This window comes from Drosophila simulans, chromosome 3L, assembly GCF_016746395.2.
Source record: "Drosophila simulans strain w501 chromosome 3L, Prin_Dsim_3.1, whole genome shotgun sequence".
In the NCBI taxonomy this organism is placed as follows: Eukaryota; Metazoa; Arthropoda; class Insecta; order Diptera; family Drosophilidae; genus Drosophila; species Drosophila simulans.
The window spans coordinates 13,673,030-13,696,458 of NC_052522.2; the positions used below are offsets into that span (position 1 = coordinate 13,673,030).

The window sequence follows — 23,429 nt, forward strand, 5'->3', positions numbered from 1 at the left end:
AAAGCAGGCAACTGAAAATAACGGCATGATTCCTTTGCCGTGAAGTTTCCAGGGGATTGCAGAAAATAGTAATTCATTTGATTAACCATACAAATACTTTTATATATAAAAATGTATTTTTTCAAATTATATTATATTTTTTAAATAATGTTTTATTTTAAATGCTTCCAATTTTTTTCATTTTATTAAAAGTTTTTAATGAAGCGTTGGTATTAAAATTACATACAAAGACAGTATTACTATTGCAAATATCATTCGCATTTGATAAATATCCAATTCGCAAGGGTATTTAAGTCACCTGGCATGAGTCTTCGTTTTAAGTTTCGTGTTTTCCTTTTTGTGTTTGGCTGTTTTTTGTTTGAAGGTTTCACCTGGTGTCGATGGAAATGTACACGTGCTATATGGTGGGTATATGGTCGAGGGAATCGTTAAGGAAGAGGGTGTAACCCGCAAGAGGTGGGGGCTTGTGTGTGGCATGGAGGAATGGAGAAGGCCAAACTAGACTGTCGTCATGATACCGCCAGCCCTAATCCCCCTCTTTCTTCTAGGACTTTCTAATTGAATTTCTTGTTTTGACCTGCAGTTGTGACCCTGTCTTATCAATTTTCTTTGTGGGTATGTGTTGAATTATGTCATTCCAACTGCGTCATTGTGTCTGCTTGAGGTTATCGATTATTCCTTCTCAGTTATGACGAAACGCTTTTGTACGCTAGAAATTTACCTCCTTCACTATCCCCCACCCTCACTGGTTTGCTTCCGTTGCACTGAGAAAAATACAAGCATACCCAGGTTCCCTCATGCGTTATTAATGTATGTAGTTTTGTTCAATTATTACTAATATCGACTATCATTCTAAATCTATAATAGATCTATCAGATTTGAAACCATAAATTAAAAAAAAATAAGCAATTTTTATTTATATTTAATGAAATTGTTTTAAGATTCTGTGCGTTGCTTTCTTAAAATTTAATTTAAATCATGGCTTAACCTAAGTAGTGGGTATTGTACAACCGATTTGTTTATGATTTTCTTTGCGTGCTCATGACTTGCACAACGATGACGTCATTGTTAACCCCGGAGCTTTCACTATGTTCACCTCCTGCTCACCGCCACGCCCCCTTTTGGCAGCACTCCACTTAGATGTCACCACCCACTTTTCAGCCCTTTTGAGCAGCCTCAACGTCAAGTCAAGTCAACTTATTTCCATTTCCATTTGATGCTTGATGCGGATTTTCACCGACTAGTTTGAGAAAGTTTGTTTTTCGAGAGCTTTTCAAGTTAGTCCCGATGTCCTGCCACGCCCCCTTGCCCTTACATCCTCAATTTGTTTGCCTCTGTGGGTTTTATTATTGCGGAACGAGATTATTTATTTTTTGTCATTAAAGTGATCTAATTAAAGTTTGTCTCGGCCCAAAAATTATACGCGCCGGAAAAGGGGTAAGAAAAACGAAATTTGTTTTCAGCGAAAGTTTGGGGCGGGTCACCACCCCATTTGAAGGTGCAACTTGTTTTCGTTTCCGACGACCAAAAGTTGTTAAAAGCCAAAAAAGTAATTTATTTCGGTTTTACTGCCTTCATCTCCTCGCTGTGTTAGTGTGTGTGTGTGTTTCAGCCTGCAAATGTAATGAGATGTTTTGACCCGCTAACTTGGTCCTTTCTTCTAACCCCTTCCTTTAGCCTTGTGGATGCTGATTTGGTTTGAAGCCTTGGCCAAGTTCTCTTGGCATCGGCTGCTTGATAATCAGATTTTTCCGCTTTTCGTCCTTCTTCGCTTTTCACATCGAAATGGGTTAACTTTTTCAGTCGACTCGGGGGTTAAGTTTTCACATAGCCAAGCCCCGGACTAATCAAAGTTGAAAATCAGTTTTGTTGGATTACTAATACCTTAAATGGAATGACAAATTTGCTGACAAAGATGGGATGACATGATAATCGGAATATATCGATGATGTGATTCTAGCAAGGTGTCTAAGAAAAACATCAATTTGTTTGTCGCTCAAAAAAAACATAAAAGGATGATAAAATTAATCTTTAGGAAATGAATACTTTAAACTTTAACATGCAGCCGCTACTTTACTTACTTTGGAAGGTATCCTTATTGCAAAAACACAAGTCGCAGTGTTTATTCTTTTGGTACAATTTATTTTTCAGAAGAACACAAATTATCGATTTTCACTTTTATATTTACAATATTCTTTTGTTTTCCTTCTTCTCTTTCGTTAACTTAAATTTTTAGTTAAATATTAATCATATTTAATATGTATAAATCAAAGCAGATTCCTAGTGTATACCGTAAGTGTATAATTGTTTCATTCTCTCATTAATTTTCAATGTAGACAACTTAGACAATCTGAAATACGGCATCTTAGACGGCTAAAGTTATCGATAAAACATTATTTGTTGTTGTGCACTCCACTCGAAAAATGTTACATATAGTACTTATATTTAAATTGGTATTTATAATACACGTACTGTGGGTAAAATCATCTATACAAATATTCTTTGTTGTGTGTGTTTTAAAGACCTCAAAGTTAAGTACAGACAATGAGAATCCTTAAACCAACTCAATATCCGTTTCAAGATTCAAAATTATTGTACCACATTTAGAATATCAATGGTTGTATATAAGTAAATATACTTAATGTATATGTGTGTTTGTAAATATCAGCAAATATTCCAGTAGAGTCTCTGTATAATATATGTTTTGGATTGGGCTTTTAATCATATACAACTCAAGGCCTGCGAAAAATGAGAGATTACAAAGTTGGCTAAGTGATAATTGACAGCTTCTGAAATAATAGACATCAATCGAAATAATCGGTAATCGCACTAATCGATTTCATTTCTTCTACCATCCTTGCACTTTTCAATAAATAACGTAAACGAATTACGAACCTAAATAGAAATTGGTTTATCCAGTTTTGTCATGGGCGAGTCAAGCTCTAGCTATTTACAATTTCCCCCCAATGTATAATCCTTAATCCTCACTCCTCGCCCTCGTATCCCAGACACCACAATTGGGACAGAGGCACGGCTGTGGACTAGCTTCCTGCCACACCCTCTTCCTTTCGCGGTCTTAGGATGAAGTTGAGGTTGTAGTTCGTGTTAACCGCATAGTAGACATTCGCATTCTTCGGCATCACCAGTTCCTTGTCGGGTAGGACCTGCGCCAAAGTAAATCTATCCGGATCATCCTCCAGACCCAATTTAAGCATCGCATTTCGGATAACCTGCGGCGTGCGCTCGTTATTTCCCAGCATAATACTCTTGTACAGCACAATCCCGTCCAGCTCGATGTTGTCCGTTTCGTAGGTCACCCGAATGATATAGAAATCGGGAGCAGACTGAGGGGTTCCACTTGATGGTTGCACCAACTGAGCATTGATATGGGGAGATCCACCATTCGTAGTGCCATTTCCGTGAGATTTCAGACCATTTCCCATGGACTGAGAGTGGGTCAGCTTGCCGGACTGCCTACCGCCAGAGTTACTGGAATCCAACGACAGATTGGATACACTACTCGAGGCGGACATCAAGGAGGCGTGCTGATGGTGGACATCCCGATCCAAGGAGTTATGTCTGGAGCTGGTACTACTGTTTAGTTCGCAGTAGAACTGTGATCCCGCTCCGCTGCTCGAATTCGAGTGTATGGAGTCAGTCTTGCGGTGGCCCATAATAGAAGCCGTCGATGAGGCGGTCGTGTTTGTTAAAGAGGTGTTAGTGCTGACCACCGATTTCCGTGGCGCCGGCGGTGGTGGTTCCAGTCGACAACTCAGCTCAAAGGCCTCTCGCTCATCAAACACTGGCATGGAGTTGAACCAATGATCAAAGAGGGCATCGGCCTGGAGATTATATGTGTTAGCTGCTCCCTGAAGTAACTTGATCTGGGCCAAAACCTCGAACTCCTTGCGCTTCTTATCGAAGTTTATGAGCTTATTCTCGGTGAGGTAGTCCGGATTGGCCGTATGGATCATGGTCAGGTCGGTAAGGAATGTACCCAGATAGGGTATCGTTCCATGCGATGTTTGTGTTCCCAAATTCAGAATAAGCTTCTGCAGATGCCTATCGCTCTGATCACTGCCTGGATCTGGATTTTTGGCCGTTCCTTCTCGTTTCAAAACTTCCCGCAGAGTCCAAGCATTGTTATCCTCCGAGCAAATATTCGCCAGCTCCGTAAAGACTTCCATCTATGAGCAAAAGCATAATTAATCTACAAACTAAGAACGTGAATGATAACACAACTTACCCTTTCTTTAGGCAGCACTTCCCAGATTTTGGAGAGGCGGTATATGGAATTGGAGTTTAGAGCCGAAATGATGGCTTTGAGCGAACTAAAGTTTTTGAGCATGCGCAACTCCTGGGCAATATCAATCCATCGTGAAATGTTTAGAGCGCGCTCCTGGTAATTAAAATCGGTAATTAATACTTTAGACCGCAGAGGATTTTGTATAAAAAGAGACACCCACCTGAGGTTTCAGGCGATCGATCAGGATACTGGACACCACCCGGAAGAGCACCGCATTAAACTGGTTGATGGTGGCCACCACAGTCTCGGATCCTCCACTATCACGTCGTGCCCACGTGTGTCCGAGGCACTGGTGGGGAATCAGTCGCTTAAAGAGTTCCGTATCCATACGGGTCAACTGCTCAGCAAAATGCCGGACGGGCACGTGCGGGAAACGGAATGCCTGCAGAAAGTGGGTAGGTCCACGATAGATGGGCCCGTGTCCCATTGGCGAGAGGTACATGCCGTTGAACTGATCCGTGAGGTCATACGAAGAGCCATAGTGAGTGGGAATCATGAACTGCTGCATCTGTTGTGAGCGCGCTGCGGATAGCCAGGAATGACCATTGTTGTCCGAGCCACCGCTTCCTCCTCCATTTCCATAGAGAGACTGTTTAATGAGCCGCTCCAGACGATTCAGCACCTTGATGTGCAGATCGGATCGTTTCAGCCGCTTGGTGGCAAAAGCCAAGATCTGTGTATAAACATATTTGATCAATAAATATGAATTTTGCAATTTGGCACACTATTTCCTTACCTGTTGCAGGTTATCCTCGTGCCAATCCTCCGGGAATCCATCCAGCCAGACGTGCAGCGCTGAGACTAGGGTTTTCTTGTGCTGTTCGTGAATGGAGGCGTGGGGATCGTAGGCGGGATCCATGACCTGTCCATTTTGCTGAGCCTGTTCCAACTCCTCCAGGTGCTTCTCATGCAGAGCATCGTACCGCTGCGTCAGCAGACTGAGCACCTGCTTGGGCGTGGAGAAGGTGCGATAGGTGGATAGGAACACGTTGATGAAGGTGGACTCCAGCTCCCCGTCGTCGGTGGCTAACGCCTCCACCAATCGAGCCAATGTAGCCGCCTTTACGAAACGCACTCGTACAGTCTCCCACTCCAGATGGGAAATCTCATCATCTGAGTCCTATAAAAAATGAAAAAACAATCAATTAGTGGTAAATATATGTATTTTTATAGATTTGAAGATTTGTTAGATTCGAGATACAAAATCTTTTCGGGTGTATTCAATTATTTCATCATACATTTCCCCCACAGTTTCTATCTAATTGCAATTTACTTAAGAGTTTTGTTGACGTTTTAGCTAAAGATACGATATTTCTATCTTCAAATTGAGCTGCCAGCCGTTTTAGCCGTCCAGGTAATTGATATTGGGGATTACTCACATTGCTGGCTGTGGGCGTCGGTCGGTGGTATCGCACTTTCTTCAGGTAAACGGTGAAAATTGCATTCTTCTCGTGCTCTTCGCCCCAAAGGCGCCACGTGGGCTGCAAGGTAATGAAAAAGGAAAGTGGATTAGTCTTGCTGGCAGAGATTGTTTTTTATTTCGGCTTAAGTGCTTAAAGCGTGAACTCTGTGTGGAAACTTTGTTTTGACAGCGTCAAAATTGGCTTTACATTTTTCTATCTGGTGAGGAAATTATATATATAGATCTTCAACGTTCGATGTATTTAATAAATATATAATCAAATGATTTCTTAAATCTATGTCAAAGTCAAAGATCACGGCTTATTTATAGCCGATCAAGTGTATCATTCGTCTAAATATAGCTTCAGTATCCGACGTATTTTTAATTTATTTCCCCTTAATACAAGAGTTCAACAATTTTTAAATATTCCCAATATAAACATTAAGCCACTGGATTTTTGCACATTGTTTTGAATGGGAAAAATATTTGTTTTTGTGGAAACTCGGTTGTCTGGCTGGCATTTCCATGTCCATTTCCGTTTCGTGTGGCATCTTTGGCAATGTTTAAGGCCCAAACAACATTTGTTCATGTCTGGTCGTGGTATTTTAATTGATACATAAATTCTTTGCTAATTTGTTGGATAGAGCAAAACTAAATGTGTTTCGAAAGAGTTGAAAATGGGAAATTTTTAAATTTGTTTCGCCTAATTGGAAAAGAAACAAGGAATTTATAAAAATCTAAGCAAAAATTGCGCAATTTCAAATTTCAGCTATAAATTGCTCATTGAAGTTTGTAGACAATAAAAATTTGTCTTTTCCATAAGTTTCACACGCATTTTTTCACGTATTTATACCACTTATTTCCCAAGGCCCTATGCCTCCGGAAAATGCCCAACATATTTTCGCTTAATCAACGTCGAAGCATTAAAATTCTAATTACAAAATAGCTTTTGTGTTTATGTAAAAACTATGTAAATACCACACGCAGAAGACGGGCCCACATAAATGAGTGCATAAGTATTTAAATTGAAATTTACTCGCAGCAATGCCAAAAGCGTGAAAAAGCATTAAACGAGAACTGAATGAATAAACGAGCACGCAAAGTTCGGCTGTGAGTGGTGGCGCCCCCAATAATAAACAGCAACAAAAGTTACAACAAAGCCGTGGATTAACACAAGTCACTATACAAAGATTTTCCTGCACAGAGAAAAAAAATGTGAAAGTTTCTCAGCCAAGTCCTTTTGTGTCCTTTAATGTTCAGATATGGAAGATAGTTACTAAACAAACTGACAGATACTTTTATCTTACTGCCATAGAATTCTAAACCTGCTTTCTTTCAATTAATAGTATTATATCTAATTAATCCTTAATTTATATTATTATTATATTATACTTTATACAATTTTATTCCTTACGAAGGTAAGGATAATATGCTACATATTCCCTATTTTTTCTCTCTGCAATGCGACAACAGCAACAACATCCAGCTAGCTGACCCCAAACGAGAATCCGAATTGGAATGCAAAAACATAAACATGATTTGACGGAACAGGGGGGCGGAACAGGGGGCTCCACACACGGGCAGACCCAAGGGGTCATCCATCCATACATCCATCCATCCATCCTAGACAGACACGAATCTCGTGTTGATCCAATTAATTGCCCGCATGCGCTTTGATTACACGAAAACAAAGGCGAAGCAATTTGCTCAAATGTTTAGTTCACTTTAGCCAGGCAGCCAGCATTTCGTAAATTTTAATTGAAGTACTTTAATATTTCGTAAAAACATGGAACTCTACAAAATGAGTACACACTTCTTCAGGCCCAAGGCGTTAAGTGGGGGGAAAATTGTTGATGTTTTGTGTAATTGTGCATAAGATGTTGTGTGTTGCGCTGAGATGGATCTGGAAACAGCTGAAACATTTCCAAATGGCCTTGCAAAAAATATAAGACACGATGTGGCAATGTAAGGGCATTTAAACTTAATCTATCTATCCATTTGCATTAAGCAAATCATGTAGTAAGTACGCTTTTCAATAGCTGGGAAAAATGATGTTTGACTAGAGCTTCCTGGTGAAAATGCTGTACATAAAATAAGAAACAAAATTGCAATTGTTTTTATCTAATTGTTGCTTAATTGCTGCTTTCTGTTTTATTTTTCGGCTGGCTGATTTACACACACTTCCCCTTCCCAAATTCATTAAGCATATGTACATACATATGTACATATACAATGTGAAGGCAACGTTTAATCAATTCCGATTCGCGATCAGCGACTTTTTCTTAGCGGCATCTGCCAAAAACTTTGGCCGCTGTTCTTGATTCGCATTGTGGAAAACAGATACATATGTACATAAATACAAACATATGTACAAGCATGTAGCGTATACGTATTTATTTAATTTATTTGTTATTTATTTGGCGTTTTTTGCTGTGGATGCCTTATACGCGCCGTTTTCATTTGGCTGTTTAATTAATGACGCATTATGGCAGCCCAGTTCAATTCCACATTTGCGTCAAAAGTGTAGGAAATACTAGTACTGCTGCTTGAAAATGATTTAAAGCCATTTATTTGGTAGTAAATCAAATTATAATGGGCATTGATTTATTGCCTGCAAGCTGAGAATTTGACTCAATACTACCAATTATTTTGGTCCATCAGCATATTCAATTCAAACACTTAACTAAGATAGACTATGTTTTACTGAAAATACGATTAAATGTTGCTGGGTGACAATTTCATTCATTCACTTCCGCCTGTGAATTTCACTAATCTATTATTATCACTAAGTTCAAGTTCGTATACAACCAAATGATTTGTCGTGCTATCAGACACTTTGGCTATGTATTTAAACTAATTTAATTAAGTTGCAACCAGAGTAGTTTCTAAACCACACTCCGAGATGTCTATTATTTTGAGAACTAGCAAATTAACAATTGCCACGACAATTTCGTTTCAATTATTTGTCTATTGCCTCAGCTCGGCGCCTTAAATTCTTGCATGCAACTCGAGCAATTAATTAGTGTCAATTAGGCAATCAATTGAGTAAACATAATTAAGCCGGATGTGACTCAGGTATCTGCAACTCAACGACTGTCTCATACTAAATACAGACAAAGAGAAGCAAAACATGATTCAAAAATGGCATGAACAAAAAAGTATATTTGAATTATCACTCCATACCTTTTAAATTTAATGTGCCAACTAATTTTAGATTGATTAAGCTCAATTCATTTGTATATACTATATAAATATACTATATACTATTTTTAAAGAATTCAACTTTTTAGATATTATTAACTTAACAAAAGATCACTGAAAATTCAATTAGCAACTATCAGATACTATGCCCCATTTACCTTTGTGTATGTATAGTTTTTGGCATGCAGATCCTTGGTTTTCTTGGAGAGATTCCTTAAAGTGGCTCCCGTGCAGGCGCATAGATACTTCAAACTGGCCACCACCTTTCGCTCCGCATTGAGAACCGCGGATGAGACATCCAGGTCATCATAGGAGTGATACGAGCTGTTCCTTCGCGGCTTGGCAGATGCGGATCTGGATCGCCGCTGCTTGGCTTCCTGGTGCTTTTGACACAAGTGAGTTGGCTCCACCGGGGTCATGGACTTTTTCCGCTGTCGTGGACAGGTGTGATGGTGGTAGTGCCTCTTGGAATCCTTTGCATCCTGCTGCTGCTGCTGCCGCTGCTGGTGGTAGGCGCAGGATTGGCTGGTGGTGTTGTTGTTCACCTGCCGCCAGGCATTGCTAAAGTCCGTGTTATCCAGCGGTGGCATCAGGGCGCGATTATATCCTGTCAGATCCTGCAGCTGATAGGCGCAGGTGTGACTCTTGATCAGAGCGGGCTTCTGCTGGTGCTTTTGGCTATGCGGGCATTTGCAGTTGGCGCGACTTGTGAAATTCTGTAGATTTAAGTTGTTGGGTTTGGTTGGATTTCATTTTTTATTATTATTTTGCGAAGGGTGTTAAACTCTGAAGAGTTTGCTTTGTACTTGATCTTGGTCTCGGGCTGTGGTTCAGTGATTGACTGCGTCCCTCAACCAACTTGAGCTGTCTTCTCAGTTCGTTCACAGAGCCCCTGACCTTGGCTACGATTTGACTCCAAAGGCACACACGACCACAATCGAGTGGATTGTTCAGCTGTTTGATGTTTATGAGCTATTCACCCCAAAAAAAAACTACAAAAATACCCAAAAATAGACAAAAAACAATACACCAAACAAACACACAAACGAAAAGTGTATCTTTGACAAGCGACTTTGTACTTCAAGTGGCGCTCACTACTCACTCATCCGCACCATATTTGGTTAATGGGAAGTCTTTGCCCCGCGCATCCCCTATCCCCTGGGGCAGATTTACAGGCAATCTTTGTTTAACCATTTCATATTGTGTTAGGCGCGTTGTTCATCCCGGCCTATAATCGTAAACAACATCCCAAGTACGACGATTCCGGCCTCCCAATCGGGATGTGTTCAACTTTTACCAGGAAGTTATTACAGCCAACTAGTTTGTTTTCGTTGTTTTCGGGCCATAGTATTTCACGCCTATTGACAGCTGCGCACAGGTTTCGCTAAGGAAATATATTCATCCGAAAATACTCTAGCAAAGGAACAGGAAAAGTTTCGAACAATAAACAGGAATTTCAAAAAAATCAAGTTCAATACAAAAGTCTTCTAATCATATTCAATAATTTGCTATCTTCCGCAAATAATAATATTATTATTAGCTGCATCTTATGTCCGAATGATGGGTTAAACTTGAATATTCGCTCATTAAAAATAGGAAAAAATAATATTTTCAATACATTTTATATATTTTTGCTTATAAGAATGCTTGTTTAATTATTATCTTTTCTTGAAGAGCATTTCCGCTTCGTTCAATTCCAAAGAAAGCTCCACAATATTTGCCTAGATAAATATTTTCATGTCTGCGGTGTGGAAACTGCGTTGCGCTTTCCTTTTCTCCATCGGTTTTATGGTTTTTACCTCGCCAGAGATGAACTGGCCCAGCCCATTTCATGTAGAGTTTAGCCATAAATTTAGGCCAACACCGACCATTTTGCAGTTTTGCTCAATTACAGGCCGTACCGGCTACATTGCCAATTACATAACTTGTTTCTGGCCAAATTCGTGCGAAGAGAAATGTCATTTGGTCGGTAGGTCTTTAAGCCACTCTATCTTGGCTAAGAAAAGACAAAAACAAATTATTCAAGAGGGGTCAGCGGAGTGGTCGTGCGTGAGGCAAGGGGAAAAAGGTCGGGTCCAGAGGTCCCGAATCTGGAACGTGCCTCGCGTGGCCAGAGCAACAAAGTATACATATATGATGCCTTGAAATTAAATAAGCGTGAAATGCATCGAAGACCAAACAATCAAATACGCATCACGAAAATTAAATCGAGCACAATCAACTACTCCAAATATATTCAAATGCCGACAGATAATTGAGGCACGTACGCCGGGCATGCGTCATTCAGTGCACTGTGGTCCAGAATTCGATTTTTTTGGCATAAAGTCTAAAAATTGAGCTACAGACTTGAAACTTTGTACATTTTGTTGTTAAACCACAAATAGTTTGCACACAAAATTTGAAGTCTGTGCGACCACGCCCTCTCTTGCCTCCCATATTAACTACTGGTACGAAATTTCATTTTTTTTTTTTTTTTGTTAAATAAAAGTGTGTACATTATTGTTTTAAAAATAATCGCCCTCTTCTTCTTCTAGCTCAACATTATAATTTTCCGAATCTGAACTCGAATCAGAATCAGAATTTGAGTCCAATATTTTGTGTGATGGATCAGGTTTAAGACTAGACTGTATTTCCAAAAGACTTATTACTGCCTTCGGAAGTGGTTTTTTCCTATTTTTTCTCTCTCTTTCTTTTAAACATATTGTTGACAATAGTGGGTCCGAGGAATCAATAGCTCTGTGGAAAATATCGCTCATCGTATTGATCCGACTATTTTTCCTTGCATGTGATAATCGGTCCCTTTTGTAAAGTTTATTCCGGGCTTCACTCGCATTTTCGCCTAGGCATCCAAGTGGAACCAACGCCGAATTATTGATTTGATATCCGTGGACCAGTACTTTATGGATCGTTGGTGACATAGGATACCATGGATACGTTTGGATATATAATTGAAAAGTTATATCGCAAAAAGAACGAAATTTGTCGGAATTTATAAAATAGTTGGATGATATTGCTATTAAAATAATGTGAAACTTTTCCAAAAGATTTTCGTTAAAGCTGGTTATCGACGAGAATTTGGTACTTGCGAAAGCTCTTCTTGCCGTATTACCATCATTGCTATTGCCGCTGCCATTCTGCTTCGGCATGCTTACTCGAAGGCCCATTTCTCTCCACATTTCCTCCTGGATATATTTTTTTCGAATACTCATTTTAACCTTGTCCTCTCCTTTTATATGCCACTTTTTTATCTCAGCTCTGTATGATACGTTTAAAACAAATTCAAAAAAACGGATCCAGGCATGTAGTGGACTTACCCCAAATTGTAAAGCCTTTACTTTTGGTACAAAGGTTTCTGAACTAAAATTTGAAATTTTCAACATTTGTGTTGGGCTGACTCCACAGATCGGACAACATTGAGTAGATTTAGTGTCTGTTAATACGTTTAGGACTTTTCCATCTATAAGTGTCATGTGCATTTCATAGCTAACTTCTATGTCACGATTTTCATCATATTTATAAGTGAATGGCGTAAGATTTTTAATTTGATTATCTAACTGATTTTTTTCCATCATTATGTGGACAGCAGTTTCCTTTATCAACTCAATTTTTAGAGGTCTGCAAAATCGAATGGACTGCGGTGCTCTGTTTATCCAGATATGCCGATTAAACGAATCTATAATTTGTATGGGTATGACAGAAGTTACAAATAAAGATTGATCAGAAATTGGTGTGCCAAGTGCTTCAGTTTCATATTTCTGCTTGTAAGCACTATGACCAGTTGTCCCATCAAATCCGTAGCTGCAAATTAATTTGATTTTAAAGATATCTGGAAATTCCTTGAAAACATCAGATTGCAACTTAATTAATCTTTGCGCTGTATGATCCAAGAGATTTTGTAATAGCACTTGAGCAGTGTTTTCCATTACTTCTATACCCTCTGGTCGGCACTGTAATTTAGCTTCGATCACTTCATTATACGGCGGATATATATCGCTGTTATGGCTTTTATTTAAAAGCCTGGTGCTTATATATTGCTGTTTTGTCAGCGTGTTTTCCAGGAGATAAGCTAGAGCTTCATCTGGTGAAAGAGGAGTTGGTTTTTGGCATTGAATTTGCATCCTCGATTCGCTTGGAAATTCTGGTGTTTTTAAAGTTTCTTTAAGAACAAAGGCAACGTCCCTCTTGCATTCTTTTCTAGCAGAAACAGTTGCTGCATGAATCAAAAGACTTGTGTCGTGGTCACTTTCACTTGCCAGATTCGATGCCAGTTTCCTTTTTAATCTTTCTCCTGCATTTTGGTAAGATAAGTTTCGGCGTCCCATTTGCTGGGGTATATTGGAGTTTTCAAAATCACTAACAACAATTGTTATCTTAGACGCCATCCACTTGGTATGTTTGGAAATAAATCGGTCTAGTTGTCTGTTACACTCGGGCAGTTTTTTTTTAATAAATAATTCAAAATTTAATATTTTTTTGTCAACCTCTTCTGTCTTTTTCGATTCCTGATTATTGTTGTTGATTGCGGAATAAACGTAATCTGAAACATAACTTATTTGTCTATTGTTACGCCTCCAAATGTCCAGGAGGTCGCTATGTGAGAACTCGAACTTGCCTATATAAAATCAAATTTTTAAGAAAACGAGCAAAAATGGGCAAAAGATATTACTTTACCGTGAAAGACAATAGTTAAAGGTACAAACTGACGTTTTTAACTTTTGTCAGAAATTGTCAGAAAATTAGTTATACTCCACGAAACACAGGGGACACGTTAGGTTTTTCTGTTAAAATACACATAAATTGGATGTCACACAACATAAAAACAGTACAACTACACATATATTACATATATACGTTAAAAACATCATACCTTGACATTTATTTTCCATATTTTACTATAATTTTTGGATGCGTATTAACGATCGTACTACGTGCCAAAGTAAACAAATAATTTGGCGGGAATTGCATTCTCTCAATCAGCTGTTTAAAACTTCAACTTTAAAAGCTCATAAAACGATTTAGTGAAGCTTTCGGTCAATTTTGTTTTTGGTTTTTATTTATATGATCAATTTTCTATTAGAAAATAATTGCTAGAGGACGATATATTGACATAAAAATTTAGACTTTATGCCAAAAAAAACGAATTCTGGACCATAGTGCAGTGGAGAAGAACTAGGATTTTCTTCCCTTAGGCGAAACTATTAACTAGATGCAATCTGAACAAAGCTCCAAAGTCGAGCATGAATAATGCCCATATGGGTTACGGATACAAATTTATTGGTCGAATTAGTTTGGTGCACTGAGCCGTTTTCATATGCAAATTTATACTATAAAAACCTATTATATATCATAAGTTCGAGAAATAAAGAAATGTATTTAAAATACTGTTAGAATAAAAACTACCAATTGTGAGACTAATTTTAAATGCCGCATTTAATTTGCTTAAATACTCCAAAAAAATACTACAAAGATAGAAAACAATAGAGAATTTTGTAATTCCAAATTTCCCAGCTAAACAATTAAGCTTTAACAGAACTTAGTAATGATTAGCCATAATATTGCATATTTATTATGTAATATTTAGTAAGCACTGTGCTGCTGGCGATAAGAAATATGTTTTCTTATGAAGGCTTCTCCAAGTTACACTTTGAGCCCAGAACTGATTAGAATAAATCCTTCAAAACTCCAGGCCAAACAACCCAGACCCATATATGTATATATATGTACATATATATGTGTTTGTAAATATTCGCAATGCGCATACTTATGGAAATCATTTTTTTTGAGATGCCTTCGTCTAATCAATATGCACATATATGTATTGCACTCGATTCGTACCAAGCCCCAGAATTCAAATACACTCATTTCATTCACGATTATTATTACAGCGAATGCCAAACGAGACCGAATGAAACAGAACACGACTCGGCGAGGAAATGACGATTTGCATACGGCTGTTATTTTACCTTTTGAGTTCGAATGATTCATCAGAAAATACCCAGCCCGTGAAAAAAACTGCGGCTGAAATAAGGCTCATTAAGTAATGAAATATTATAGTATTATAATGCCAGACGACGGGCAATTGTCAAACATATTCGTGTTTGTGTATACAAGCCGCCCAATTATAAAGAAATAACATCCAAGTATGAGGGGGCGCCTGATTGGTCGGCCCACATCATCATCATCTGTCTATATATAGAGCAGGTGACCTTTCCTCCAGAAAAGCGTGTGGGTGGCGTTTTCTGCTTTTCCGCCAGGGGGGTTTCTCTCAATTACAGATCTTCGCAAAAATAGCCAGAAACCAAAACAAAGGAGAGTCGAACCGCAACATCAAAGCAGTTGGATGGATGGCCAATGGTTCTGCATTTGCATTTGGGGTGAATTTATCAACAAACAGCCATACAGCTGAGGTCACAATATTGATAGATTAAAAGTGAAAATACTTCTAAGGAAATATATCAATATTTAAATATCTCTGAGATTTTAAAAGAATAACCCGTTTCAGATATTAGATTTTTAAGTAAAAGTATTGTAATTTGTATCGATGTAAAAACAGTTTTTTGAGAATTTCCTAGTTTCTGGCGGCAATAGATTGGGTGTCCGAAATAAGCAATACATTTCGTTTGTCTTGAAAAATGAAAAGACATTTATTTTGACCGCAATTGTAGACACAAATCTCTATTTTTAAATCGACGACCCCTGGCACGAGTTTTGTGAATTGCAGCAACAGAAGCAGCGGCAAAAAAAAACAACGCAAAACAAAATTGAAAACGCCAAGGGAAAAAAAGCGACTGAAACTAAACACCAGTCTCCCCCTGCCCACTGTCATCCCTGAATGACTGACTGACTAAATGACTGACTGGCTAAATGACTCTGACTGACTGTCAGTTACATGTGACTGCATCCGACGCAGTCAACATGACAACATTTGCTGCTCCCTCGATGCACATAAAAAAATTAAGGGAATTATGATCAAATTTAATTGCATCGGCCTACTGACACAGGTTCATCAAGATTTGTGTTCAGGAGAAATTAAAGAACAGGCATTACTTATCATTACATATTTTATGCGTAATGTCTCTCCTTTGCGCTATATAACGAATATTAACCGATGCCACATCGTGTTGCAATTTTTAATTTCAAAAACCATAATTCATATCCGAATTCAACTTTTATTTTACGTGCATATGTATGTATCTGTCTCTACTGCCTAGCAGCTGTCCCGCTCTTTCGGCTATTATCAAACCACATCCGTTGGGCAGCAGGCGAGATGATGTGCAAACAATACAAAAACATATCAACCTAAGCTAAAGTTTGAGCCACTGAGCATAGCTCCCCACGTAAATTATTTTTTTTATGCATTCCCCCATCATTCGCCAGTGGGGAAAGGAAGGGGGCGGAGCTTTTGTTTTGCATACAATGGGAGCTGATAAATGATTTCGAGGGGCACTCCGCATAAATGGATGATAAAGAAACGAAAATATAACTGGGACTGCAACTGAAATGATCTCAAACTGATTCACCTTTAAATTCATAACTTTAATTCGTTTTCTTCTATCTTCGAAACAAATTATATACATAACTTAAGAATACCCTACACTTTTGTTCCCAAGCATAAGTATGGCAATTTTGAATGCTTTTTAATTAGCATACATATATATTCTCGAGACTCCCAAAACAAAGCTTCTCCAAGCTTGGCAGTTCCCATATGATTCATTTATAACTTGTAAAAAATTCCCTACTTTTATCGATTCCTATTCCTTCCCTCCCAAAAAAGGTGTTTTATTTCTGGACTCCACTTAGGCGTAAAGTTTCCATACCATTGCCTTTTTGCCCATAATCATTGTTGACATTTCCTTGTGAATCGACACCAAGACACTACTACAGTGATCCCTCTCCACACAAGACCAGATCAAGTACACAGCAACTAGTTTTCAGGGTTGAAAATTCTCGGACAAAAAAAGGTGCGCATTATCGATAATTATCCATGTCGTTGATTTAAGGGCGAGGGTCAATAGTAATAAAGCACAAACCACCTAAAACTGACATACCCTCACAATGGTTGCACTACAATGTTTTTATCTTATCTGGTGTACCGGTGATTTGCAAATTGCAAACATGTTATGTATTTGTTTTAAATATATTGTTAACAAAAACATTTCAATGTATCCAACGTTCGAGTGACCACTGTAAGGGCAGGATAAGAACCAATAGATCTAAAGTGCGCTCCTTTCTAATCCGGCCTGATGGATTGCTCTGTTTTTTTTTTACCATTTGAGATTGGCTTTTGTTCCTTGAGAAATGTTGCTGAGATTTCCACGGATGCGCTGCTTGGGTTTTCCTATCCGTTATCCTCTTCTCGTCGGTTCGCTTTAATTTACACGTCTCCTTTAATGGCTTCTGGTGTTTTATTTTTACACCCAAGTGCAGTTCAATGGGTGGTGGGGGGGTGGTGTATAAGTAGTAAAAGGCAAGTAAAATCAATATTCCTGCTGCTCTTTTTTTGTTCTGGGCTTCTGTATTCTGGCCGTTATACCGTGGTTCAGCTTCCTGGGAACGATGAGTCAACGGGACATAGAGAAACACACCCAGGAGCAGTAGAGGTGGGGGGGTTGATATTATTGGTATTTGTTCTCCGGTTAGTGGTTAGTGGTGAATCCTTGGTCCGCGAAGAAGGGTTCGTTGCACTACGTCTATGCGTCTGCCTGGCAGTCTCCTCTTTGCTCTCGTGCTTTAGCACGCCTTCCCTACTATTTATTTGTTTTCACTTTTATCTCTTTTCCTTTTGCTAATGCTGCACTCACACACACGTAAACGGCGATTTTCGGGATACCGCTTGCATTTTCATTCGCTTGGTTGAAAATCTCAACATGAGATATCCATGTTATTACAAAAACATTATACAAAATTCACATTCGGGGGTTTATCCACTTGGAAAAGGGGAGCGTAGGGGGCGCAGAGCGTAAAACGCGCGCGAGACACACACACAAAGCTCTCGGCAGAGAGACACGCGACACAACCGCCGCCAACAACAGTCGAAGACGAACTCTGCCCGCTTAGAACAAACGACCGCCCGAAACCCCATCGTCTGTATCCAACTCTCGCTTACTCTCTCCCACTCGCTCTCTCTGTCGGGGATCCACTCTCTGCCATTAAGAACACAAGCATTTTCGGGGGATGTTCTTACTCGACGGATGTAACTGTAGCATCCCCGTTCTCTCAACTGCGTGCTCTCTTTGGATTTTCTCAGGTACTCGAGTTTTCGACCGTGGGAACTTCTAGCAAAGCACCCACTATGGTTTTACACCTTGCGTGAAGGTATATTAGTTTTAACGAAAAAGTACGAAAACAACTACATATTCTCGCAATTTACATTTTTTAAGGTAACATTTTTTTTTCAAAATAAACTGTCAATTTACCATTTAATTGGTAATTGCTTATATTTTTAATTTCTTTTGCACTATTGTAACTTGGTCTTTTAAAACTAATGTCTTTAAAACACATTCTTAGTGACCGTTGACATGCTAATTAAGTTTCTTAAAATAAATACACGGTATATAAATGTCCTATCAGAACTAACTAAAAATTCTTACTTGCTCTGGCCATTCGCGCTCTGTTTATGTTTTTTTCTGATGAGCAGTTGATTGGGTTGTTTGTTTCTAATCAGAACTCTCTCTCAACCTCTCTCTCTCAATGTTTAGTATTTTTTGGTATATTTTGGGGCAACTTACACTGACCCCCACAATAGCATTTGTTTTCATTATCGCTTCACATTTATCAATGGAATTTATGGACCTCCTAAAACTTTAAGACCTGGAGGATTTTTTTTCCCCCAAATTTTTGATTAATGCCAACAAGGAAATTTAAATAATTTTCTTCCATGTTTTGTTTGGCTTTTTAGGCGGTCATTTGACCAAACGTTCAAACATGTGAACTGGAATGACATAATTATGGAAATGGGAATACCTGAGTGTTGCCTGGTATTTGGTAACGATTTAAAGAAAGCTGGCGGGGAAATCAATAAGCAGAAATATTAATAAAACGTGCATTTACGTAAGAGCCAATCAAACGACGATGTCTGTTGTTTTGTTTGTTGCTTTGTAGACATTGGATAAATATTCGAGCCCATAAGCACGTCAATTGATCAATTAGCGAATGCAACAAGTTTCAATATAAAAGAGCCACTGATATTTGTTATGCACTTGGGGATGCTGATAACGAATTTTATATAAAGCTACAAAAAGAGATCAATTAAAGATTGACCCACAATGAGCTTGATGATGTTGGTGTCAAAATAATACGGTTTACACTTAAAGTAAATTTATTTAAAATTATTATTGCTCTCCCTATCAGAAATTATAGGAAGGAATATTTTAAAAATGAAACGTCATAATATATATATAAACTTTAGTCATACGAAAATAATGCTCTTGAGAAAGCGTTCTTGATAATACATTTCACAAAAATTATAATGTGGTATACTCTATTTTTAGTTTCAGTAACTTTTTAGATATACGTATACATACATATATATATATTCATTAATTCGATTTTTTGGTACCACTCTAATCAAAATGTTGCAACATGTTTTCATTGACTTGGTCTATCGACTATTTGACCAAATAATTAGCAGACCTCGGCCAAAAGCTTCCACACAAAGTTCGGTGCTCTGCGAGATACTTTCAAAATGACTTTCTATGCATTTCCCTGTTACTTTCTACGCTTGCTATATACTAGAGTACATGAACAAGATAATGGGTTAGCTACTCACCAAACTGTCGGCCACATTTTGACTCATTATAGTCTGCAGCGTTGACGATGGCCAGATGCTGCAATTACTTCAAGGTGCGTGCTGCTCAAAATCTGGTGCGATGCAATTTCCGATGGTGGTGTTGTAGATGCTGATGATAATAGTGATGATGACTGGTATCTGTCGGATACGCGCATTTTGGCTTGGCACAGCTAACGACGAACAATGACTCGAAAGCACACTCTTTGGGCGGACACGTGTAACGCGTTTACTTATTTATTTTCTTTTGGGTTGTGCAATTCACTCGGCCAGGCGGATGTATCTGCAAGATACGCGACCAAACTTGCAATCGGATCGACACAAATTTCAAGTTTTCTTTTCCATTTCGTTACCAAACTGCAAGAAAGCGACAAAGCATTCGGGTGAAAACCATTTCAGCTCAATGGAAAGTGCGACAGTAGCAGCAGCCCGTAAATGAAACGGTCAATAAAAGTTAAAAAAAATAACGAAGTTATAAAAAATGAACCACAACCGAACGCGCACACATAGTTGGCATTCCAGAGGCTTAGAAGCCAAGACCGCGGAGACCAAGCGCCATCGAACGCCCAGCAACAACTAACCCGCAAAGCCACTGGAATAATAAGAATGCGGTTTGAACGTGGCGCGCAACTGATTTACGATATTCGCTAGGGAGCTACAGTGGGACGAGTTTCGAGTGTTCCGACAAAAACTATATTTTCGTATTGTAAAGCTGCCTACAACTGTGATGATTTAGGGCCTAACAAATTTAGGTATTTTATAATACTAAGCGAAAAAAAAAACACTATAATAAACTTTAAAAATCTATTAGGAAAAGAAATTACTCATATCCTACGTTCTCCTCCTGCTGAAGTTCTGCCAATTCCACTGTGCCAATCTACAAAAAAGACAGCAACTGTGGAGTTGACAGCACCTAATGATGGATTTCTTTTTTACGACTCGTAATCGCAGTTACCCCTTTTTGCTGCGGGGAAAGAGTTGGTCGAAAGATAGCGGCTCGACTCGAATTATTTAGCTAACGCAAAACAAAAACATTAATGAAAGTTTTTTTCAGCAGAGCCGTTGTTTTTGCTAGTTTATGCTTCTACCTGTTCGCATTGGATCGCTGACTTGGTATGTATGTGTGTGTTCTGAATAGTTCCCGCAGACATATGTACATGAAAAAATGCGGAAAATGTTTGGTCAGACAATACCTGGCCCAATGAAAAGAAAACAAAACAAACGAAGAACAGGTAGAAGAATATCGTCAACATTAAGAGGCTTGCCAAACGCACAGGGAGAATCGGAGAAAGATACAAAATCTGAGAGATACGCATTCAGAGAACGCCGAACCGATCAGATGTTTAATGTTTCCATGTTTGAAAGAGAGAACGAACCTTTAAATCTAGCGAATATCGTAGACATGGGTTAGATTTGTACCTTAAAAAACCATTAAGGAGCAAATGAGCATTAATTATTCATTTTATATTTAATTTCAAACGGATATTTCCAACTGGCTCAAAAATTATGTGCATTAGGTTCGCATATTAATATGCTCAATTAAAATTTTAATAACTTTTTCAAATAGAGCTAAAGACTCGCATTTCAGTGTCATTAGGGGCAAGTCTGTTTGGCCAAACACAAACAAAACTTGAAAAATCATCAACCTTGATTACCTTGAGCTCTGAGTGAACCTTCTCAAAGCCCCATAATAACAAGAAGAAGATGAGTTACACAGAGAAAAATACGTAGGTCATTGTTTTTCATTTCTATTGAGTCCCAAAAAAGTACAGAAAATATAGATATATTTTTAATAAGCGTAGGATAAACTTGTTTCTTAAACAAACAAACAAAAAAGTTACACTTTTTAAGGAACTTTTTTTTTCATGTGCGGCTTTAATGCCAAGCTAAGCTCTTAATTATAAGTTCCTCCCTCTATAGCCATATCCCTATACACGTCTATTTCCACCTAGTAAGTTCTTAGAACCAGAAGACATCATCAATTCATTAGCAATTTAAATTTTAAACAAAAGTCAAAACAAGCTGCTCGACGTCAGCGTTTCGCTCTTTACTCTCTTCCAATTTTGCCGTTCTGTCAGCTTGGCGAGCTTTTTGCGAAATTGGTTGCTGTTTTTTATTTCGCGTTTCGCCTTTTTGTTTCTTACACCTCCACACAGCTGAGCTGGGTATCCATAAACGATATAAAAATATTTATGTATGTTCCAGACCCAGTGATATATGGGCTATATTGGATTGTTGTTGCTGGGCTTTATTGACATATGGAAATTCTGAATCGGTGGCTTATTTACTCGACAATCACTTAATTTTTGGCCTGGCTTAAGCTGAATTAACTCTCTCCCACTCTCTTTCTCCGCTACTCTCATTCGCTCTCCCTCTGGCGATTGCAATCATGATCTCACTCGGTTGTAGTTCTCAGTGTTTTTTGCCTTACGATATCAAATTGCTTTATTAGCCAAAAATAAAAGGCCAAAGTCGTTTTTATTTCTTAGTTTTTGCTGTTCTGTTTTCCTATTTTTGTTCGATACCATTTCTGTGATTTCGTCTTTGTCACTTTAACACTCGTTTCGAACGTGTTTTTCGGCGGTAACACGCAAGCAGTTCTAAAAATTGGTAGCTTTTGATATCAATTTATCTTCAGATCAATTTGACATGTTTCTAGACTTTATTTTGCCGTTTAGGTAGAGGAAAATTCCGTTATTATAAAATGATTTGGCATTTTTGCAAGCAATGAATTCGTTTTACTTTTTTAATTTGTTTTTTATTTTGTTTCTGGCTATTTAATTGTTAATTCGTGATCTTGGTATATATTTATTTTTTGGTCGTTACTTTTCAGACTTTTACTTTACTTTAATATTGGTTAACATCCATTGGTGGTGTTTCCCCGACAACTTCACAATTTTCTAGTTAATTTTATAAACTTTTTTGTTGACTATCTCCTGGGCCAACAGCTCAAAAAACACGTTGCAATTGGCAACTGGTTTACAGCTATGCAACGGCAAGCGCACACACTCGCGGCTATATCTTTATGTACACACACTTGCGAGCGTCTAGGTAGACACAAACACGAGAGCAAACAAATGTTGCAGGTGTGTAAATGCCAATTTTTTCACTATATGCAGGCATCTTTTGTTAATATTTTTTATATTTTCATTTATATTTTCGTGTAATTTGCGCCATTAATTGTAATTATTTGATTGGGTATTTTCGATAAGCAAAAAATTCAGGGATTTCGTTGTATACCTTTTAGATTTTCATGCTGCTTGATTACATATATATTTTTTTGTTGCTGCCACTTTTGTGCACTTTTTTTCACACACAAACTCGAAACAGAAAATGCCATTAATGATACTGCTGTTGTTGTTGTTGTTGTCTTGAGCACTGGAAATTTTCGTTACGCTTTGGCAGACATTACGAGCCACGCTCCGCATCCGCGACCCCCAATCCACAACATCCGCAATCCGCTAGCGATATGATGGCTATATCTATATTGTTGTTGCCGCGGTTTTTTGGACTACTGGGATCCGAACTCGGACTCGTCTATCTTTGGTTACACGTAGTTTGCGACTGAGCTGAGAGCACCTGGCGAAGCACACGCCGAACTCAAAACTGAAGCTGGTCCCGTCTTTTGGCCAAGAGCCTCACTCTCGCTCTCGCTCTCTCTCTGCGGATGTTAACAAAGGCAGTTGGTGAGAGCGGCGGCTGCAGCGGAGAGCCAGGTAGCTCTGATTTTTTTG

At 38.5% G+C, this 23,429-nt stretch overlaps 2 protein-coding genes across 4 annotated transcripts; both read right to left on the minus strand.

Annotated features, from left to right (window-relative positions):
• Positions 1-2,311: 2,311 nt before the first annotated feature.
• On the minus strand, positions 2,312-23,309 carry LOC6737984 (ral guanine nucleotide dissociation stimulator-like 1). Of its 3 annotated transcripts, none has more exons than XM_039294379.2 (7): positions 22,936-23,309; positions 19,678-20,052; positions 5,686-5,787; positions 5,043-5,426; positions 4,467-4,979; positions 4,247-4,399; positions 2,312-4,187 (listed from the first exon to the last, which is right to left on the minus strand). In XM_039294379.2, exons 2-7 carry the CDS (start codon positions 19,702-19,704, stop codon positions 3,042-3,044), a joined length of 2,325 nt encoding a protein of 774 aa, XP_039150313.1. In that variant the 5' UTR covers positions 19,705-20,052; positions 22,936-23,309; the 3' UTR covers positions 2,312-3,041. The 3 variants fall into 3 exon arrangements, with proteins under 3 accessions (XP_039150313.1, XP_039150312.1, XP_039150314.1); XM_039294378.2 differs by lacking the exons at positions 19,678-20,052; positions 22,936-23,309 and adding exons at positions 9,068-9,625; positions 17,178-17,987; XM_039294380.2 differs by lacking the exon at positions 22,936-23,309 and having other exon boundaries at positions 19,678-20,277.
• On the minus strand, positions 11,365-13,295 carry LOC120284845. Its single transcript, XM_039294381.2, has 2 exons — positions 12,224-13,295; positions 11,365-12,164 (listed from the first exon to the last, which is right to left on the minus strand). Exons 1-2 carry the CDS (start codon positions 13,289-13,291, stop codon positions 12,159-12,161), a joined length of 1,074 nt encoding a protein of 357 aa, XP_039150315.1. The 5' UTR covers positions 13,292-13,295; the 3' UTR covers positions 11,365-12,158.
• Positions 23,310-23,429: the final 120 nt, after the last annotated feature.